This window comes from Planococcus citri, chromosome 5, assembly GCF_950023065.1.
Source record: "Planococcus citri chromosome 5, ihPlaCitr1.1, whole genome shotgun sequence".
Taxonomy (NCBI): Eukaryota; Metazoa; Arthropoda; class Insecta; order Hemiptera; family Pseudococcidae; genus Planococcus; species Planococcus citri.
This window is the reverse complement of record NC_088681.1, coordinates 58,599,739-58,619,199: the sequence shown is the minus strand read 5'-3', so window position 1 is coordinate 58,619,199 and position 19,461 is coordinate 58,599,739. Positions and strand designations below refer to the sequence as shown.

At 33.9% G+C, this 19,461-nt stretch overlaps 3 protein-coding genes across 4 annotated transcripts; 2 read left to right on the top strand and 1 right to left on the bottom strand.

Annotated features, from left to right (window-relative positions):
- Positions 1–204: 204 nt before the first annotated feature.
- LOC135846449 (uncharacterized) lies at positions 205–2,378 on the top strand. The gene is made up of 3 exons (XM_065365546.1): positions 205–364; positions 444–1,599; positions 2,218–2,378. Exons 2-3 carry the CDS (start codon positions 444–446, stop codon positions 2,229–2,231), a joined length of 1,170 nt encoding a protein of 389 aa, XP_065221618.1. The 5' UTR covers positions 205–364; the 3' UTR covers positions 2,232–2,378.
- Positions 2,379–4,603: 2,225 nt separating this feature from the next.
- Positions 4,604–17,466, top strand: LOC135846448 (uncharacterized). Its single transcript, XM_065365545.1, has 3 exons — positions 4,604–6,086; positions 6,162–7,346; positions 17,293–17,466. The coding sequence occupies exons 2-3, from the start codon at positions 6,188–6,190 to the stop codon at positions 17,304–17,306; spliced, it is 1,173 nt and encodes a 390-aa protein (XP_065221617.1). The 5' UTR covers positions 4,604–6,086; positions 6,162–6,187; the 3' UTR covers positions 17,307–17,466.
- On the bottom strand, positions 17,222–19,447 carry LOC135846452 (uncharacterized). Of its 2 annotated transcripts, none has more exons than XM_065365549.1 (3): positions 19,225–19,447; positions 18,001–19,171; positions 17,222–17,914 (listed from the first exon to the last, which is right to left on the bottom strand). In XM_065365549.1, exons 2-3 carry the CDS (start codon positions 19,152–19,154, stop codon positions 17,905–17,907), a joined length of 1,164 nt encoding a protein of 387 aa, XP_065221621.1. In that variant the 5' UTR covers positions 19,155–19,171; positions 19,225–19,447; the 3' UTR covers positions 17,222–17,904. The 2 variants fall into 2 exon arrangements, with proteins under 2 accessions (XP_065221621.1, XP_065221620.1); XM_065365548.1 differs by having other exon boundaries at positions 18,001–19,154; positions 19,225–19,446.
- Between the last annotated feature and the right edge of the window lie 14 nt (positions 19,448–19,461).

Sequence of the window (19,461 nt, the reverse complement as noted above, 5' to 3'; positions counted from 1 at the left end):
TTCTATTTCATACTTTTTGAACTTTGTTAGCCTGCAGATAATTAAGTTCCTCGAAAAAAAAACACAATGTGTAGAATTTCTTCACCTCTCCTCTCCCTCGATCGATGCTCAAATAGAACTTTTCACGGTCAATTCAGTCAGTAAATATACGAGTAATTACGTATAAAATTAAAACTACATTACGGTTCTATCATCTACATACATACTACTCCAACTACGTCACATCGAGTCGAAGGTAAACACTCGAAAAAAATACGAACAAGAAATACTTATATGAATCTTTATCACATCACTGTTGTGTTTGTGCTTCACATTCAACAAGTTGTTCGTACAATCGACTGCCATTATAATTAAGAAACCTACGGTAAGACAAAAATCTACATATTCACTTTTTTTTACGTTTCAAATATTCATACACTCACACCCAAGCATCCCTTTTATAGATGGAGATCAGTAACGAACTCCTGAGTAAAATGCTGAGCGCCGATTCATCCTCCAAAGTGACCATTCTCAACTGGCGGATCAAATCGAATATAATCGCATTAGGCAACAACAACACTTCGGAATTATCGCGACTCAAAGTCGAATACCAAAGACGAGGTAGAATATTCAAGAAATCATTCATTCTAAAAGTACCTTCAGCCCATCCTATGTACACGATCGCGTTAAAGTACAAATTATACGATAAAGAATACCGAATTTACACCCAAGTGCTCGAAGAAATGTATAAAATCGACGGAGAACGAGTCGGTGCCAAGTTATACTACGCCAATGATCAACATTCGCTGATCATGAAAGATCTTTCACTATCCGGCTACAAAATGGCAGACCGAGTCAAGCAATTGGATTACGAGCAATGTTACCTGGTTTTGAAAAGTCTAGCCAAATTTCACGCTTTATCGGTAAAACTGGATCAAAATTCCAAACTGGACAGGGCCATCAAAGTGATCCCTTGTTTGACCGAAACTGAGCTGGCAGATGAGACCATCGTGTACTTGAATAATAATTGCGAACAGCTTGCTAATTGCATAGATCCAAAATTTGGACTAAGGGAAAAAATTCTTCAAATCAAAGACCAAATGTATGAAAAACTGTGCCAAGAAATGAACCCAAATAGGTATCGGTTCAACGTCCTGACTCATGGAGATTGCTGGTTGGGAAACACGTTATTCAAGTTCGACAAATATGGCAATGTTAAAAAAATGAAGTTGATCGATTTCCAGTGCTCATCTTGGCAGTCTCCAGCTTATGATATACTTCACTTCACCTTGAGTAGTATGAGATTCGACGTTTTCGAGAAGCATTTTCCTTACTTAATGGGAATCTACATCGAAACGTTGAACAGAACATTGAGATTTTTCCATTGTGGATCGTATTCTTTGGAGGAGCTCTATCGAGATATGGAATCGTCGCCTGTAACGATTTGTATGATATTATGTATGCAGTTGCCGGAAACTTTAACGAGTCATGAAAATCCAATAGATTATCGCGATTTTATCCACGATGGAGTGGTTGATTTCGACAGCTATAATAAACTGTTCGAGAATCCTATTTATTTGAAAGTGCTGAATCAGTGGATTTCGTACTACGTTCAAAAAGGTAAGCGAACGAATCGAAAAATCCTGAAATAATTTGATGGATTATTCCTATCGATGATTAAAAATTGAACTTCTTCGAAATGCATAGTGAGGCACACAGACAAGTTTACAACACTAAACAAAGGTCAACTAACAAAATAAAAAAATGAGAATCTATTCGATTAAGAATTCTGTTCTCCCCCCCCCCACCCCCAAAAATTTCAATCCATAAATCTGAATGGACCGCTGAATCGGAAATTGAAACATAATTCTATTGGAAAACTCACAAATGGATTTCATTTTTAGTTTTGTAATGATTTTTCTAAAGAAGGAAGGGGGGCAAAACAAGAGAAAATCAAAATTTAAGACAATTTCCCCAGAATTCTTCAAACTATGACGAAAATGGCAGATGAACTTACTATAGTCGAGCGAAGCAAGGGCAAAAATAATATGTTTAGGAAATCTCTTCAAAAAGCAAAAATCACTTATTGTTGCATTTTTTACATCAATCTTTCACTCAAGTTACAGAGGGGAGCTCCACCACACACCTCAAAGAAGTTCAATTTTCCGAATTATTTGATCATACTGAAAGGCTCAAGAGTGTTATTGAAATGAAATGTAATTGTTTCTGTTCATTTAGGTTTGTTTGATTGAAAAGGAACGACTTTCTCAGAATAACAACTTTCCCAATTGCACGATGCAGATTGACTCACACTAAGGACTCTTTTTATCACATTAAATTGCGACAATTTGAAACGAAAGAGAAAGAATATACAAACAGCAAATAAAATCAGTCATGGATGTGGTCTATTTTTTCAGTTCAACCTAAACGAACAAACATTGGCAAATAAAATTCTCACAATTGGAAAAATGATAATTCGATGCAAAAGTTTAATTATGATTCAATAAGTACCTCGATATTAATTAATTACCAATATGACGAAAAATTTTTCAAAAAAAAAGTTCTCCTTATGAACGTTTCAAAATTAAGGAGAATTTTTCCTAAATTGGTTGGATTATTGAAACTTGTCAAAAACTGATGAAGTACAAATACATTCTCTCAAAATTGAATGATAATTTCTCAAAAATACAGAAAATATAAAAATGATTAAATTTGATCTCCCAGTTATTGAAAATTATCATAAACTGATTTCAAAAAATACGTATCCAAAAAAATAAAATGATTTTTTTGTGTACTTCTAGCAGGGTGCCCATTATTTTTGGCACGTCATTTTCCCTGACTTTTCCAGACCAATTTTTCCTATTTTCTATACTTACCCCATACTTTAATTAAAGAAGAAGTTGTGAGGGGGGATTTTTTCATATGTTTCTCTTCAAACTGGATACTTCTTCGGATCTACAAAACAGCTGAATATTGAGTAAGTAATATCTTTTTCAATTAAAAAAAAATTTCAACATGCAAAAAACTCTTAAAATTTTGAGATACCTATTATGTTTCATTAGGTGAATTAAAAATCGTTCAAATGAATCCGAACTTTAAAGTTACCTGTTTTTCCAAAATTCCAGGGATTTTGCGTGAAAATTATGAAATTCCCTAACTTTTCCTTGATTTTTACAGATTTTTCTGAGAATAGACACCTTGTATAATAAGATTTGTCTGGGTGTTTAACGGTGAAAAAACAATATTTTTTGACAGATTATTTCAACGATGTCAGCAAAAAACAGACTTTTTTAGATTATTGACAAAAAATGTGATACATAGTCACTTTTTGACGAAATTTCTGATGAAAAAACGAGACTCTGACAATTTTTTAAAAAGCGGGACTTCTTGAAAATTACGTATTTGTAAAAAATGATATTTTTTTTTGCAACTTTTGTTTTGATAAAAACACGAGATTTTTGGATAATTTTTGGTAAAATTGAAATTTTTAGCACTTTGTTTTTGTTTTGTTTTTTTTTTAAAAGATAATTTGTTCAATTTTTGCAAAAGACAACCATTTAGCAATTTCAACAAAAAGCAGAGCTTTTGGCATTATTAATCAAAAAATGATACTGTTTCGCAATTTTTGTTGAAAAACGTGACTTTTTTCTAATCTTTCGGTGACCAAGATGAGTTTTTGGCAATTTTAAATTTCTAGCAAAAAAAATAGACGTTTGAGAATTTTTTAGGGAGGAACGGGAGGAATTGGGACTTTTTGGAATTTTTTTTAGAAAAAGAGACAGCTCTTAGCAAGAATCGATACTTTTTGGCAATTTTGGAGTCACTTTTTGACGAAATTTCTGATGAAAAAACGAGACTCTGACAATTTTTTAAAAAGCGGGACTTCTTGAAAATTACGTATTTGTAAAAAATGATATTTTTTTTTGCAACTTTTGTTTTGATAAAAACACGAGATTTTTGGATAATTTTTGGTAAAATTGAAATTTTTAGCACTTTGTTTTTGTTTTGTTTTTTTTTTAAAAGATAATTTGTTCAATTTTTGCAAAAGACAACCATTTAGCAATTTCAACAAAAAGCAGAGCTTTTGGCATTATTAATCAAAAAATGATACTGTTTCGCAATTTTTGTTGAAAAACGTGACTTTTTTCTAATCTTTCGGTGACCAAGATGAGTTTTTGGCAATTTTAAATTTCTAGCAAAAAAAATAGACGTTTGAGAATTTTTTAGGGAGGAACGGGAGGAATTGGGACTTTTTGGAATTTTTTTTAGAAAAAGAGACAGCTCTTAGCAAGAATCGATACTTTTTGGCAATTTTGATAGAAGGTGAGGTTTTTACTATTTTTTTTCATTTTCATTTTTTTTTTTTGTAGAAAACGAAACTTGACAATTTAAGTAAAATTTTCATAAAAAATGCGAGAAACAAATTAGTTGGAGAACACTTTTACAATGCCTAAATGTCACAAAAATCTTGAAACGAGGCAACAATTTTCTTCACAACGTTTCTCATTTCAAAAATGTTTTTATTCAATAGGAAAAGCAGGACTTTTGGAGGACATTATTAAGCACTTGAGATTTTTTTAAAGAGGGGGTGGGGGGTGGGCGAGGCAAAATTTTATATCTAGATTTTTCGCTTTTTTAATGTCTTCAAACATCTCAAGATTATTTCAAGCAAGCGGATGTCGAAAATATAAAATTTTATCATTTTGATTTTTGATTTTAATTTCGTCTTTATGGTTCTTCCTAATGGATGAAGCTGGCCCCAGGTAAAGTGAGGGCAGAAGCTTTCGAAAATCGGTATTTCGAGGAGATATACATATAAAAAACATGTTTTATTGAGTGATGAGTTACTTATGAAAGGTTCATTATTTTGCTTCAAAATTTTAAAATTCAAATGGTGATTTTTTTTTTTTAATTTAAAATCGAAAAAGAAAAGCAAACCGGTTTGAGCGAAGCTGGGGCAAAAGCTCTCAAAAATTAGAGTTTTAAGAGGTAGTAAATACGATTAGGCTATTTTTGTTTCAAAGTTTTGAAATTTAAATGATTTACCTAAAAAAAAAATCAAATTTCAAAAGAAAAGTAAACGAGCCCGAGTGAAACGAGGCCAAAAGCTTTCAAAAGTTGATGTTTCGAGAAGTAAAAAACAAGAAATTTTTTATGTAGGGAGGAGTTTATTTTTCTGATTCAAACTTTGAACATTTCTTAAATTTGAACAAAAAGTCGTCCATTCGGAAAAAGAAGTGCAAATAGCACGAGCGAAGCGAAGGCAAAAGCTCTCAAAAATGTGTAATAAATTCAATTTGTAAAAAAGTTGAAAAATGATCTCTTTTCTACAAAATTGTTTCAAAATTCCAGAAAAAGAAAAAAATGAATTTGATAATTTGAAGTCTCATTGAAAAAAAATCCAGAACTTTTTTTATGAAAAAGTGAAAAAAGCAGGATTTTTGCAGGATTTGCAAAACCGTTTCCACACCTGGACACATTGCATGAAAATCATCCGAAAAATGACACATTCAATAGATTTGAACCACCTCAATTTGATTATCCTGGAAAGCTGATTACCTATACCAACAACTCGTGTTATAAGTTATGTATATGATACCTCGCACACTTATAAAAACTCTCAAAAAAGAGACAAATAGTATGAAAATTTACGTCATAGGTTTTTGCAAAAATTATTCATGCAATATGCTTAAAAAATTGAATCACTTTTTCAAGTAGTTAAGAATTTATGAAATTATAGAGACGACGTAATATTAGCCTCGCATTAAGTCATTCATTTCTTTGAAAAAAAAATCACTTTCAATTTTGAAAAACGACAATAGAGAAGAACTTCTCAGCTGATGCAGAATAAAATACATAGGTACTCAACACGGTCAATTAAACAACTAGCTATAGATAATTATATATCACATTACATCGTACGTCAGCTCTACGAATTTATTTTAATAACTACGTAATATAAGAAGCCGAAGGTAAACATCCGAAAACTCGGTGCAAATCGTAAATTCTCAGTAAATAAATTTTATCAAATCATTGTTGTACTTCACACCGCGAGCAAGTCGTTCGTCGCTGACTGCTGTTCATCAACTACATACGAGTACATCGACGTAAGTGATACCCAAAATTTAATAAACTAGATAAAATAATTCTTTTACACTTTTTTATAATCTATTTATAATTAGGTAGCTGCGTACGTTCATCCTCGAAGATGGAAATTAATAACGAACTGCTGAGTAAAATGCTGAGCGGCGATTCGTCCTCCAAAGTCACCATATTAAACTGGCACGTTAAAAACAACATCGTCGCTTTGGGCAACAACCACACATCGGAGCTTTCGCGATTAATAGTCGAATACCAACGAAAGGGTAGAATATTCAAAAAATCGTTCATCTTGAAGGTACCTTCAACCCATCCAATGTACAGTTTAGCTGTCAGATTCAACATGTACGAAAAAGAGTACCCTATCTACACAGAGATCCTCGAAGAAATGTATAAAATAGACGGCGAACATCTCGGTCCGAAATTATACTACGCTGACGACAAATACTCGCTGATAATGAAAGATTTAGCAGCATCCGGGTATAAAATGGTAGACCGACTCAAGCAATTGGATTACGACCAATGTTACCTCGTTTTGAAAAATCTAGCCAAGTTTCACGGACTATCAGTGAAACTGGAACGATCCTCCAAAATCAGTCCAGCAGTAAAGAAGATTCTTTGGCTAGACAACCCTGAAACGGAAGAAGATTGCGCAGAGTTTATGCGAAACGCTTGCGAGCAAATGGCCGAAAATCTCGACCGAAAGCTCGGTTTGTACGATAAACTTATGCAAATGGGCAAAGAAGGAATTTACGATAGAGTTCGTCAAGAAATGCACCCGAACCGGTTTCGATTCAATGTGCTGAATCACGGAGACTGTTGGTTGGGAAACTCGTTATTCAAATTTGATAAATATGGCAATGTGAAAAAAGTTAAAATGATCGATTTTCAGTGTTCGGCTTGGTTAACGCCGGCTTACGATATATTATTTTTTACGCTGAGTAGCATGCGATACGACGTGTTTGAAAGACATTTTAATTTTCTGATGGAAACTTATATCGAGACGTTAAACAAGACTTTGAGATTTTTACAATGTGGTTCGTATTCGTTGGAAGAGCTGTATCGTGACATGGATTCTTTACGTTTAACTGTCACAGTGATATTGGGATGTCAACTACCTCAGACTTTATCCAGCCACGAGAATCCGATCGATTATAAAGATTTCATTCATAATGGAAAAGTCGACTATCCGAATTTCAATAAAGTTTACAAAAATGAGATTTACTTGAGGGTTCTTCATCGGTGGATGTCTTATTATGTGATGAAAGGTGAGTACATAGTTTTCTAGTAGACACTAGCCTTATAGATCATGTAAAAGAAATGTGATATCGTGTCGGAGGATTTTCACCATATTCAGTGGAGACCTTCATTCTGAGTTGAAAGTCTCTCTAGGGTCATTCCACGTCAATTCGACCAAGTGGTGGCAGGGGGGAGGGGGGTGCTGCGATTTTTTTGAGGTTTTTCCTGAGGAAAGACCTTTTGAAAAGATGATCAATGACGCAAATTGCAGCCCTCTAGCTCTTTTTTAAAGGCTGTTAGGAGGTGTCAAAGTTTTCAGTGAACTTGAAATATCATCCATTTCACAGGGTGTCCACTCATTTCTGGAAATGATTTTCCCTGACTTTTCCAGGTTTTCCAGACGAATTTTTCCATTTTTCCAGACCATTTTTCTCTATTTTCTATGCTCACCCCGTACTTTAATTTTTAAAAAAATGGGGGAGGGGGGTAATTTTTTTCATAGGTAAGCTTCTCTTTGAACTGGATACTTCTTCGGATATAAAAAAACAGCTCAACTTTGATTATTAACTTTTCTAATTAAAAATGAATAAAACATGCATCAAGTTTGGCCAATTGATAAAATACCTATGTATTCATATAACTTATGAAAATTTTTCTTTTCTTTTTTTGATTTTTGAAGGCTTCAAAATGTGAAATTTGTTCATTTCAAAATGAGAGACAAATTGGCCCGAGCGAAGCGAGGGCGAGAACTTTCGAAAATTTTCATTTCAAGATGCCTGAAAACGAGTTTTTTTTTGAATGCGAAGAATGTTTATTTTTTGGTTTTTTAAATTTTAATATTGGAATGGATGTTTTTTTGAAGGAAGTTTACTCTTGAAAAAGAAAAGAGAACAGGCTCGAGCGAAGCGAGGGCGGAAGCTTCTGAGAATTTGAGTTTTCAGAGTCATAAAAACGAGGTTTTTTTATGTGAGGACGAGTAGCTTTTTTTTGGCTTTTAAAATGTTAGAATATTTGAATTATGTTTGGTTTTTTTAGTGAGGACCAGTAGCTTTTTTTTTGGCTTTTAAAATTTTAGAATATTTGAATTATCTATGGTTTTTTTTTGAAGGAAGTTGATTTTGAAAAATAAAACAGAACAGGCTCAAGCGAGGGCGAAAGCTCTTGTAAATTTGTATGTATTTCGAGATGCTTAAGCACGATGTTTTTTTCGTGAGGAGTTCATTTTTGGGCATGAAAACTTGATTTTTATAATCTAGAAATTTTCATGTTGCCTTTGAAAAAGAAAAGAAGCCCGAGCGAAGCGAGGGCAAAAGCTTCTGAAAATTTGCGTTTCGAGAAGTGAAAAACAGTGTTTTCCTTTCATCACAGGTCCTTATTCAGAATTTTCAATTAATTCGTTTTTTCAAAATTCCAGGGATTTTGCGTGAAAATTACGAAATTCCCTGACTTTTCCCTGACTTTTCCAGACCGACCAAATTCCCTGACTTTTCCAGGTTTTCCAGGTTTTCCAGACCTGTGGACACCCTGTTTCAGCATTGGATTACTCGATAACCGCAATACCTACCAAAATGGAACTTTTTCCAATAGTTAGGGGTTTTGAAAGGCTTTTTGGTGATATCATAAAAATCAGTGTTGCCATTTTTTTTTGTACGAAAAATTAGCTCGAAAAGTTTCAAAACGTAGTTTTCATGTCGTTCCGACTCTAAAAAATTCTGAAAAAAATATATTATTACGGACAACTTTTCATGCTGAACAACATCTTAAAAAATGGAGATGGCATCATTTCGTAAAGTCGATTTTAAAAAATTGAAAGTTTGCGAAATAAATGCGATTTTTTGATTTAAAACACGAAAAAAAGTCTTGACTGGTGAAATTGACCAATTTGACCCACACTTTTACGTATCCATTGAAAAAGTCGAAAAAACTCCTTCAATCAATGAAATAAACTCATCACAATAAAATCAAAATTCGAAAAAATTCAATTTTCAATTTCAAACATCAAAAAAAGTTTAAATTTATTCAGTGGCCTTATTTTGACCTCTTTCTGACGTATTTCATGAAAAAATTAATAAAAATCACACTCACAGCAAAAAATTAAAATTCGTTTATTTTTAAATTTTTTCGAATTCTGATTTTATTGTGGTAAATGGCAACACTGATTTTTATGATATCACCAAAAAACCTTTCAAAACCCTCAACCATTGGAAAAAGTTCCATTTTGGTAGGTATCGCGGTTATCGAGTAATGTACTGCTGAAATGGATGATATTTCAAGTTCACTGAAAACTTTGACACCCCCTAGCAGCCTTTAAAAACGGGCTAGAGGGCTGCGATTTGCGCCATTGGTCATTCTTTCAAAAGGTCTTTCCACAGGAAAAATTTCAAAAAAATCGCCAACCCCCCCCCCCTATCACTTCTTGGTCAAACTGACGTGGAATGACCCTCTAGAATAAATTCAGTTCCGGAGTTATCTCTGGAGGCAAGTTATATGATACTCAAAGAGTGGAAATTTAAAAAAAATCGTATTTTTTCGTCCTTGCCCTTGCCCAACCTGCTTTGGAAAAAATGGTCCATGTATAAAAAGTCATCATTTCTAAAACTAGGGGAATATTTTCGAATACAATACTGCCAATTTTTTGCTCATTATTGCCAATTTCAATAAAATTGAAAAAAATTTCCATAAACTTCAATTTTTTTTTTAAATTAGCAATGATGACCGAAAAATTGACTCTACTGCTTGCTTTTAAAATTTTTCAAAGGTTTGGTCTAATCAATGCGTAGGTCTAGGTACCTGATATTTCAGAAGAAAAAATTTTCAAAACACAAATTAACTCAAAATTGAACGACTTTCAAATCTTCATCCGCTCAGGAGAACCCTCGAAGGTAGTTTTGGATTTTGGTGGCAATGGCACAGATCGACGCAGAATCTTAAATACCATTTTAAGGAACTGGGCTATTTCTTCCAAAAAAGATAAAATAGGATCTAGAACAAAAAATCCACGATTTTTGCGACGATTATCCCTCTTCGAGAACTCCATATCTCCCCTCCAAGGCCACCTACGAAGCTAACATTTTTTCTGAACAACTTTCAACTCCATAATGAAGGTTTCCACTAAATTTGATCTAAATTCTCCGACGTTTTTTACCTGTGATCCACTACAGCACTCCCAATTTTGATCAAAATACAGAAAAAAAATCAAGTAATCGGACTCTAATAAATTTGAGAGTATTTCTCACTTGATACGAACAAATTAGAGAGCAAAAAATCTACTTTAACGACATTGTTCCTTAATAGTAATAGTCTCATAAATCTGTTTTTTTGTCAATAAGCCGCACGCTAAAACGTCAAAACGCGTCTGAATAGTTGTAATTTAGTTTATTGTGATAAATTGCGTTTTCAAGTAGATTTTTATGCTCTCGTTTAATCAGTAATAAGGCACATTGATTGACGATTGTTACGCTAATTTGAACAAATTGAGTCCCTCCCTCTCTTCCTTCCCTTCACAAATGCTATTAAACTACATGAAACATAGAAAGGGGTTCTAAAAGTAGGTCTATTGAGTTTGAATATTCAGTTAAAAACTTCACCAGCCCATGAATTAGATTACAAATTTTGTAAAGGATCCTCAGAGGATGAGGATACCAAAACTAAGTACATGTTGTCCTATTTCTTTACAAAAAAATTCTTCAAACAAAAGCTGCAGATCAAATTATTTCAATATAAAGAGACATAGTATATCACCGCTTTCCTGATGACGTACATATAATACATCAAGGAGATCAAGGAGTGAGAGAGATGGAAGGGAGTGAAGGAGGGAGGGGGTAAAAATTATGTATTCTTTTATTTTTATAGCGTAAAATTACAAGTCGAACAACTTTTGCACAAAAAAATGTACATACTTCCCAGCTGGCAAAGTGCTGCTAATTTGTAAGAAATGCTGCTAATCATGCTGCGGAAGCATGGATAGCAGCGCGCGAACTGGTTTCATAGCTGTGCTGCTATGTTTTGCACCCATTTACGCTACCATACGCTACTAGGTGTACCACTAGTGGCACGTAAGGGTGTGCACTACCAAAGGTTAAAAAGTATCCGCATTCTCTATACATTTATCTTGCACTCCCATAGTGCTCCTATGTATACAGCCATAGTGCTGCTATGCACTGCTGTTCATGCTACCATAGCGCTAATATAAATGTACTCCTCTTTGTGCTACCATAGCGCTGCTATATGTGCTATTATAGCGATTACCATATGCGCTACCATGGTGCTACTATGCGCGCTGCTGTACGCATTACTATAGGTGTATGCTGCGCGTTGCTGGTGTAAAATAATTATTATAATAATTTAATTTCAAATATTTTTAAAAAATAGTAGGACAGTTCTAATCGCATTTATAGGGCCTATTTCAGGATCCTCTCATCTAGGCCTATTATTAGGGATTTTTTTCTACACTGAAAATTTCCTATGCCTGAGGGGGGATTCGAACCTGCGACCTTTCGTTCCTAACTACCTATTCCTAACCATTTAGCTACGAAGACCTGTCTGCAAGATGGACAGTAAAGGCAGTATATTCATTTATGCTTGCGATATGAGTGCTTGTAGGCTCGAAACATGGTTACAAAATAAGAATGAAGGTAAATGCAAGTTTAGTTCTCATACACAGGGCTTTTTTTGTGGGGGGACTTAGGGGGACACCGTCCCCCCAAAGAAAATTTCGAAATTATCAAAAAATTTCCATAAAAACTAAAAAAAATGAACGAATTTGAAAAAAATGAAAAAATGAATAAATCTTGGTAACTTTTTAAAAAAAATGTTGAATTATCGGAATAGTAAAGTGCGAAAACGAGATCAGAATAATTACGATGAAAATTCGTAAATCTAAAATTTAGCATTCAAGTTTGTACCTCAGTACTTATCTTGCACGTCGGGGAGCCCGCTCAAGAATTATTGCACCCCCTCCCCCCGGTCGATCCTTTGGGACAACTTTTTTCTTAAAGGGGAAGTTCTGAGGAACATTTCTAGCCCTTGTACTAAAAAAAAAGTGGCCCTACTTACAAAATGGGGGACAGTTTGATTGACAGATCAGCCGAAATCGCAGATTTTGCGTTCCAACATAGGCCTTGCACAAAATTTTTTAAACCTTTCAAAGGTAGATCGAAAGATCAGGCAAAAATTTTTCACCTGTCAAAATTTCAAGTGCTAAAGTGCATTTTTCGATTTTTGGTGAATTTTTAAAAATCAAATGCAGGCCAAAAATGAGGGGAAAAATCAAAATTTTACCTAACTGACCAAGAAAGCTAAAATTTGGAATATACCATATTTTCGACATGCCAAATCGATTGGAAACTGTTTCAAACCGTTTTGAGCAGTTTTGGAGCCTCCAGAAAATGTTTGAAATCAAAATTTCCACAAAATTTCATCAAAATGGAGTTGGAAAGCAGAAATTTTTCCTGCAAACTAATTTCAATGCGCTACAAAGTACTGCAGGTAAATTTCAAATCGTTTTGGAGCCTCCAGCGATTTTTCAAAAATTCTGGAGCCTCCACTAGATTTTTTAAATTTTGAATTTTTACAACATTTCATCAAATGGAGATGAAAAGCTGAAATTTACTCCACACTCCAATTTTAACACTCTCTGAAGACGACTTCAGCATCTATGGAGATGGAAAGCTACTTTTTGGAAATTTCAATTTTCCAAAAAACTCCATACGACCTTTCAAAAAGTCACTGGAGGCTCCAAAACAACTTGAAATCCACCAGCAGTCGACTTCGTAGCGTATTGAAATTAGTTTGCAGAATGAATTTCGACTTTCCATCTCCGTTTGATGAAATTTTGTAAAAATTCAAAGATTCAATAAAAATTTCAATTGTCAAAACGAAAAGTAAACTATCAGAAGCAAAGCAAGAGCGAAATCTCGTGATAGTTAATCGCTAGTTTGAGGAATTAAAAATTATTTGTTTTAGCTGCATTTTCTAAAAAATTTCAATTTTGAAATAGAAAAGCAACATTGGCATAAGCGAAGCAAGGGCAACATTTTTAAAAATTTATATCAATTCAAAAACTGAAACTGCATCATTTTAGGTGTAAAAATTTAATTTGGCTGATTTAGATACAGGTTTTAAAAATTTGAACAATACGTAATTTTCAAAAAAAATTAATTTTGGAATAGAAAAGTGAATTGGTCTAAGTAAAATGAGGACTAAAGCTGAAAAGTTCGTTACAAAAAATATCAGTTTTAAGTGATCCTTGGTATTTTTGAAAGCCTATATAGAAATAGTTTTCACTTTTCAATATTGCCTTCAACATTAGGTTAAAAAAATAATAACTTTATCAGACAGATTATTGTTCAAAGTTTACTGTACACAAATTTATATTTTTGATTTTTAAATGCTTCATTCTACTTTTTTGAGGATTCGGTCCAGAAAATTTGATGATTTTTGATATCCAGTGTTACACTCAGACTAACATCAACGAACATTTCACTCATGCAATAAAAAAAAATCATTTGCTGATATTTTAATTTTACATGTAGGCCAATGACACTGCAATTTTTTTCATCTGAAATTTTCTCAGTAGTAGGTATAGGTATTTTCAAAGTCTTCTTCCAAAAATCGTCGAATAAATCTTTGCAATATACCTGTATAGTGTACAATACCCTACCTGACTGAAAACAATGTGATTTCAACGCATTGTTACCTGCACATGTTTTCAATAGCTTGCCAATGCTCATCCACGTTTATGTACCTACGTATACCTATGTGTTATGTACTAATACTAATGTAAGCATTTCAACAAAATCTGAAAAAGACACAGTCTGTTGTCTGTCTACGTGTTTGTATCTTACAAACATAGGTTTAAAAAAAAACTGAATAGAATTCCATTATTAGGGTGAGTAACAGGAAGTCAAATGGAGGGGAAAGGGGGGGCCTTTGTGATTTACTCCTTCGCGATCGTGAACAGTCCAAGTGTCCAACTAAAAGGAATTTGTCGGCAGTAGCGTGAATGGAAGTGCAGTTAGCTGCACTACTAGCTGCACTACTGCAGATGCCGCTAAATTATTTAGAGGGGCGATGCCGCTGTACGCTTCTATTCGCGCTTCTAGCTGGGTGATTGGTAGCGCAAAGCGGCATTCACTACCATAGCGTGAGTGGAAGCATAGACAGCTGCACTACTAGTTGCGCTTCCGTAGCGAGTCTTTTTTTTCTTTGATGGTGAGTGCTGCTAAACGCACCCATTGTTGCCGCTAGCAGCGTGATTAGCAGCGCTTAAGCAACAGCGCTTCTAGCTGGGTGAATAGCAGCAGAGATAGCTGCACTGCTAGTAGTGCAGTGGTAGCATGACATATTACGCCATGGTAGTGAGCACAGCTATATACTACCAATTTCACCGCCACTTCTCATACTACAACAGTGCAAGTAATAACGTATTTTACTTGAAAATTTGTGAATGTGTTAGTAATAGTAGCGGTGCTACCATACGCTACTAGTAGCGCAGCTAATTCTTTGCCAGCTGGGTTATCTGCCATCATTTTCAAGATTTAGGTAGAATTTCACTTTTTACCCCCACCCTAGAATTGTCAACTAATTAGGGTTCCAAAATACACCTCCACCCAAATTTTCAGCTACTGAATTTCATTTTTCCATTTTCGGCGAATTTTTGAAAATTCAAATTTGGGTGTTGGGCTTAAAATGAAACAAAAAAACATCAAAATTTCACCAAATTGACTTAAAAACTGAAATTTGGTTTGTAGACTACTTTCGAGTTCTCAAAGAATCGATTTGCTAGCGGATTTGAATATTTATTCGAAAATGATCGCTGGAGAAAATTTTGGATTTGAACTGACTTAGTAAGATTTTGAAAATATGCATCTAAATGTCCTAAATCAATGAAATGTGCCACAAAGATAAAATCCACTTGTTTCATCCTGGAGAGGAGGTCAAAGGGGGTTGGAAGGCTGACGCCACCAAAAAGCACTTCTGATACATCCTCCCAATGTACTGTGAACATTTGGACCCTCTATAGGTCAATTTGAAGGGGCTGTAGGCTTTCCTAAAGGTCGAAAAACATATAAAATCGCAAAAAAAAATCCGATTTTTTTGACCCTGGAGAGGAATCAAATAGGGTTAGAAGGCTGAAACCAGCAAACGGCACTTCGGGTACATCCTCCCAATGTTCTGTGAAAATTTGAACGTTCTAGGTCAATTTGGGGAGGCTGTAGGCTTTCTTAAAGGTCGAAAACACGTAAAATAGCCAAAAAAAGCCATTATTTTGACCCTGGGGAGAGGTCAAATGGAGTTGGAAGGTTAAAACCTGCAAAATACACTCAAGTGGCACCATCCCAATGTATGCTGGACATTGGGGCTCCTTAGGTTAATTTCAAGAGTGGGCTGGGGTCAAAAATAGGATCAAAATCGGGGTTTCCACCTTAAATGGGGTGGGGATGACCTAAGAACCTGAAATTTGGATATGTTGTTCACAATAGCGGTACTCACCAATGGTATGAATTTGGACACTTTTCATAAATTTGGGGCCAAATTATGCTTTTCCAAAAAAATGACATTTCTGTCATTTTCAACTTTGACCCTTCCAACTACAGAGGTCAATTCTAGCTTCCAAGAGAACTCCATTTCCCAAGTTTTACTTTATTTGATCAATTAGAACAGGCTCCAGGTCATAAAATGTAAAAATCACCATCCTGCTGAAACTTTTACTTAAATAAAAATGTTTGGCTTACCGCAAATCGCGCCATTTTTTACAAAAATTTGGCTAAAAAACGAAAATAGAATGTGCATTGTGCATGTCAAATTTAATTATTTCAAAGTCATCGAGTCGAGTTCAAATACAGATTACCTTCTTCTGGATTAAACTTAGAAAAGTCCAAAGTGTAAACAAACTGTACAAAGAAATAGAAATGTTTGAATAAAAAAATGAGGTAGGAATGCACCTACTTTACAAATGAAACAAGCAATGTCCCCAGCATAAGAGAAGCTGAAGTAAAAAAAAAAAAAAAAATTGAGGGAAGTTCAATACTTGCGTGGGAATTTGGAAATGAAGAAATTGATTAGAATAAATTCTCCAATTTCCAAAGAACGATTAAAATGAGGAATCAAAAATCATGGAATATTCATGTTTTCTCAAAACATGTTCCTATCTGAAAAAATATTTCAAAAATCAAAACCACAGTGTTTTCAAAGCGAATTTTGCAACAAAAAAAAGTTCTATTGATCCTGAAAAAAATCATTTTGGAATTCGACCCAGCAAAGTACCATAAAAAAAATAACATCACATTAATCCGAAATGTTGAAAAAGTTCCACCCTTCAGTGAATGTCAAAATTTTCATTTTATACTTAATTCAAATTCAAGTGTAAAATTCTGAATCACGTACCTTATTTATTAAATGAGGAAAATAATTTTTCAATTTTCATCATCGAAATTTCTATTTTTGTGGACTACTGGACGCATTGCACAAGACAATGAATTTCTTGGTGCTTTATGTAGATATTTATTTTTGTGATTTCATTTTGAAAACTCTAAAAAATGTCAAACTCTCGATTCATCCTTAAACTTTAACAAATTGTTGCAACTTTTAGATAAGATGTTTTTCAACACAGAAATTCGAATACAATTCCAAATAAAAAATTAAAAAATTTGCTGGTTTCCAAAAACAGATTAAAAAAAAATAAGAATTGCCAAAATGAAAATCATTCACCCTCCCCCCCCCAAAAAAAACAAATTTTCAGACTTCTTTATCTGTGAGTTTGTTAGGGCTCAAAATGGAAGGTTCCGAAGCAAAAATTCAAAAAATTACATTCAAAATTTTAAACCTCAAAATTCCCATTTTTCATCTAAATACAACCTTTATCATTACGTAGTTAGAATCAAAGTACACGTAACGAATAATATAGGTAATTAAGAAAGTAAGTATATTTGTATAGTAAAAATACATTTCAATTTCAATATTTTTCTTCTCTAGGTTTCTTCGACTGAAAGCATGATAATCCGCAAAATACTTCTAATCTTCCAATGGGCCGGCGAACTGATCAAAGACTTCTTTTCTATGTACTTGTCAATTTTCTAAAATTGTTATTTTTATAAATACTGTACATAAATTAGCTTACAAATGTTTAATAAACGTTTTACATAAGTACTAGTTGTTGCTATTCTTCTTTTAGCACCACTACCTATTCAGGTACCTATTTATTCAAGAATTAGTCAAACACATATACTTATACTCTTATCATCTTATCAGCACAGAGGATTCAAATGAATGAAATTTCGAGTTGTTTTCATTAATTGAGATAAGATTATAGAAAAGAAAAGAAGAATACCTAACAATAATGATAAATGTTTACCGACATAGGATTAGGTATAGCTATTACAAAATAAATTGTGTTTGTAAATAAGTAACTAGGTAAGCAGAATTACGATGCAAAAATACTTTTACGAACTAACCAAAATAAAAATACGTCGAACTTGATAATTTTCACTCGAGCTCAAATCTGAGTGATATATATTAACCAAACGTACAAAATCAGATTCACATGAAATCGAAAAACTGGCATTTCGATGAGTTAGGTATTCTTCTTCAGAAATGCCTAGAACATTTTTTCATTTCATTTCATGAATAACAAATAGGTTAATAATTCATAGAAATCAGCAACGAAAATAACACAATTCTTACCCCTTTTCGATATAACGCTGCAACCACTTCTTCAATACCTCTAGGTACAATTCATTCGCATATATCTTATTCAACGCCTCGAAATTGATACTTTTTTCGCCGATTGGAACCAGTCTATAATCCAATGGATCTTCTCTTGAACTTATGAACTCGGGTAAAAGACATAACAAGACCATAAATCCAAACGGACTCATTTTCTTCATATCATTCTTAATGGTTTCCTTGTCACACTGACCGCATCGTAAATGTTTCAGTATTCTGTTCAACGTGGTCACGTAAGTATCGAGTAAAATATCGAAGTAATTTACATAAACGTCAAATTGCATACTACAAATGACGAATTGAAGCATATCATAGGCTGGAGATGTCCATAGGCTTTGCTGGAAGTCGACAAACTTGACTTTCTTAACATTACCGTACTTATCAAATTTGAACATGATATTACCGTTCCAAAAATCACCGTGATTTAAAACGCAGAAAGAAAAATTCTCATGGAGAATATCTCGATAGCTCGTCATCGCGGTATCCTTCATCGAAGGAAATTGTTTGGTTATATGCGGATCCATATTTATGTAAAATTGATTGGCAGAGTTATTTAGTAAAGCATATACCATATCATCAGGATCTCGTAATCGTTTCATCCATGTCAATTGTTCCATTTCTGAAGGTATCTTCGACGATTGCTTCAGTTTAATCGATAAAGCGTGAAATTTCGCCAACGTTTTCAAAGCCAAAGTACACTGATCGAAATCTAATTGCTTGGTGCGGTCTTCTAGTTTATAACCAGATAGTGATAAATCTTTTAACAAAAGCGAGTCTTTGTTATCAGCGTAGTATAGCCTGGGACTCATACGATCTCCATCTAATTTATACATTTCTTCCAAAACACGCGTATAAACTAGATATTCTCTGGAGTAAATCCCATAATTGAGTGCAATTTTGTATAATGGATGAGCAGATGGTACTTTGAGGACAAACGTTCGATTAAATATTCGGTTCTTTTTCTGGTAAACGACGTGAAGACGAGATAGCTCCGATGTATGCGAATCTCCAACGTCGACGATGTCATTTTTAATGTATCGGTTCAAAATTGATATCTTCGAAGGCTTATCGTTGTTTAAAATTCTACATAGAATGTCTTCGGTGATATGCATCTGAAAATAAGAGTTGACTGGAAATTAAAATTTAAAAAATTTGAATTTATCTGTGATTTTTTGAACTTACGGTGGGTATATAAATTTTACTGGCGATGTTGAGGTTCACTGGAAATCTGGAAACTCTTTTGTTTATGAATAAGGTGAAGAAATAACAAAAGCAAATAAACACTGAACACAACACACGATGATAATTATTTGTTCTACCTGATTCTACCTTTCTACCATTCGCTGTTGAAAATCTACGGTGGTTCTGGTTGAACGTAATTTTTTATTTCAACGTACATTCACGGTTCAATTCAAGTTC

Excerpts from the sequence above, each read along its gene's own strand:
- LOC135846449 (XM_065365546.1), top strand. The coding sequence starts at position 444 with ATGGAGATCAGTAACGAACTCCTGAGTAAAATGCTGAGCGCCGATTCA.
- LOC135846448 (XM_065365545.1), top strand. The coding sequence starts at position 6,188 with ATGGAAATTAATAACGAACTGCTGAGTAAAATGCTGAGCGGCGATTCG.
- LOC135846452 (XM_065365549.1), bottom strand. The coding sequence starts at position 19,154 with ATGCATATCACCGAAGACATTCTATGTAGAATTTTAAACAACGATAAG.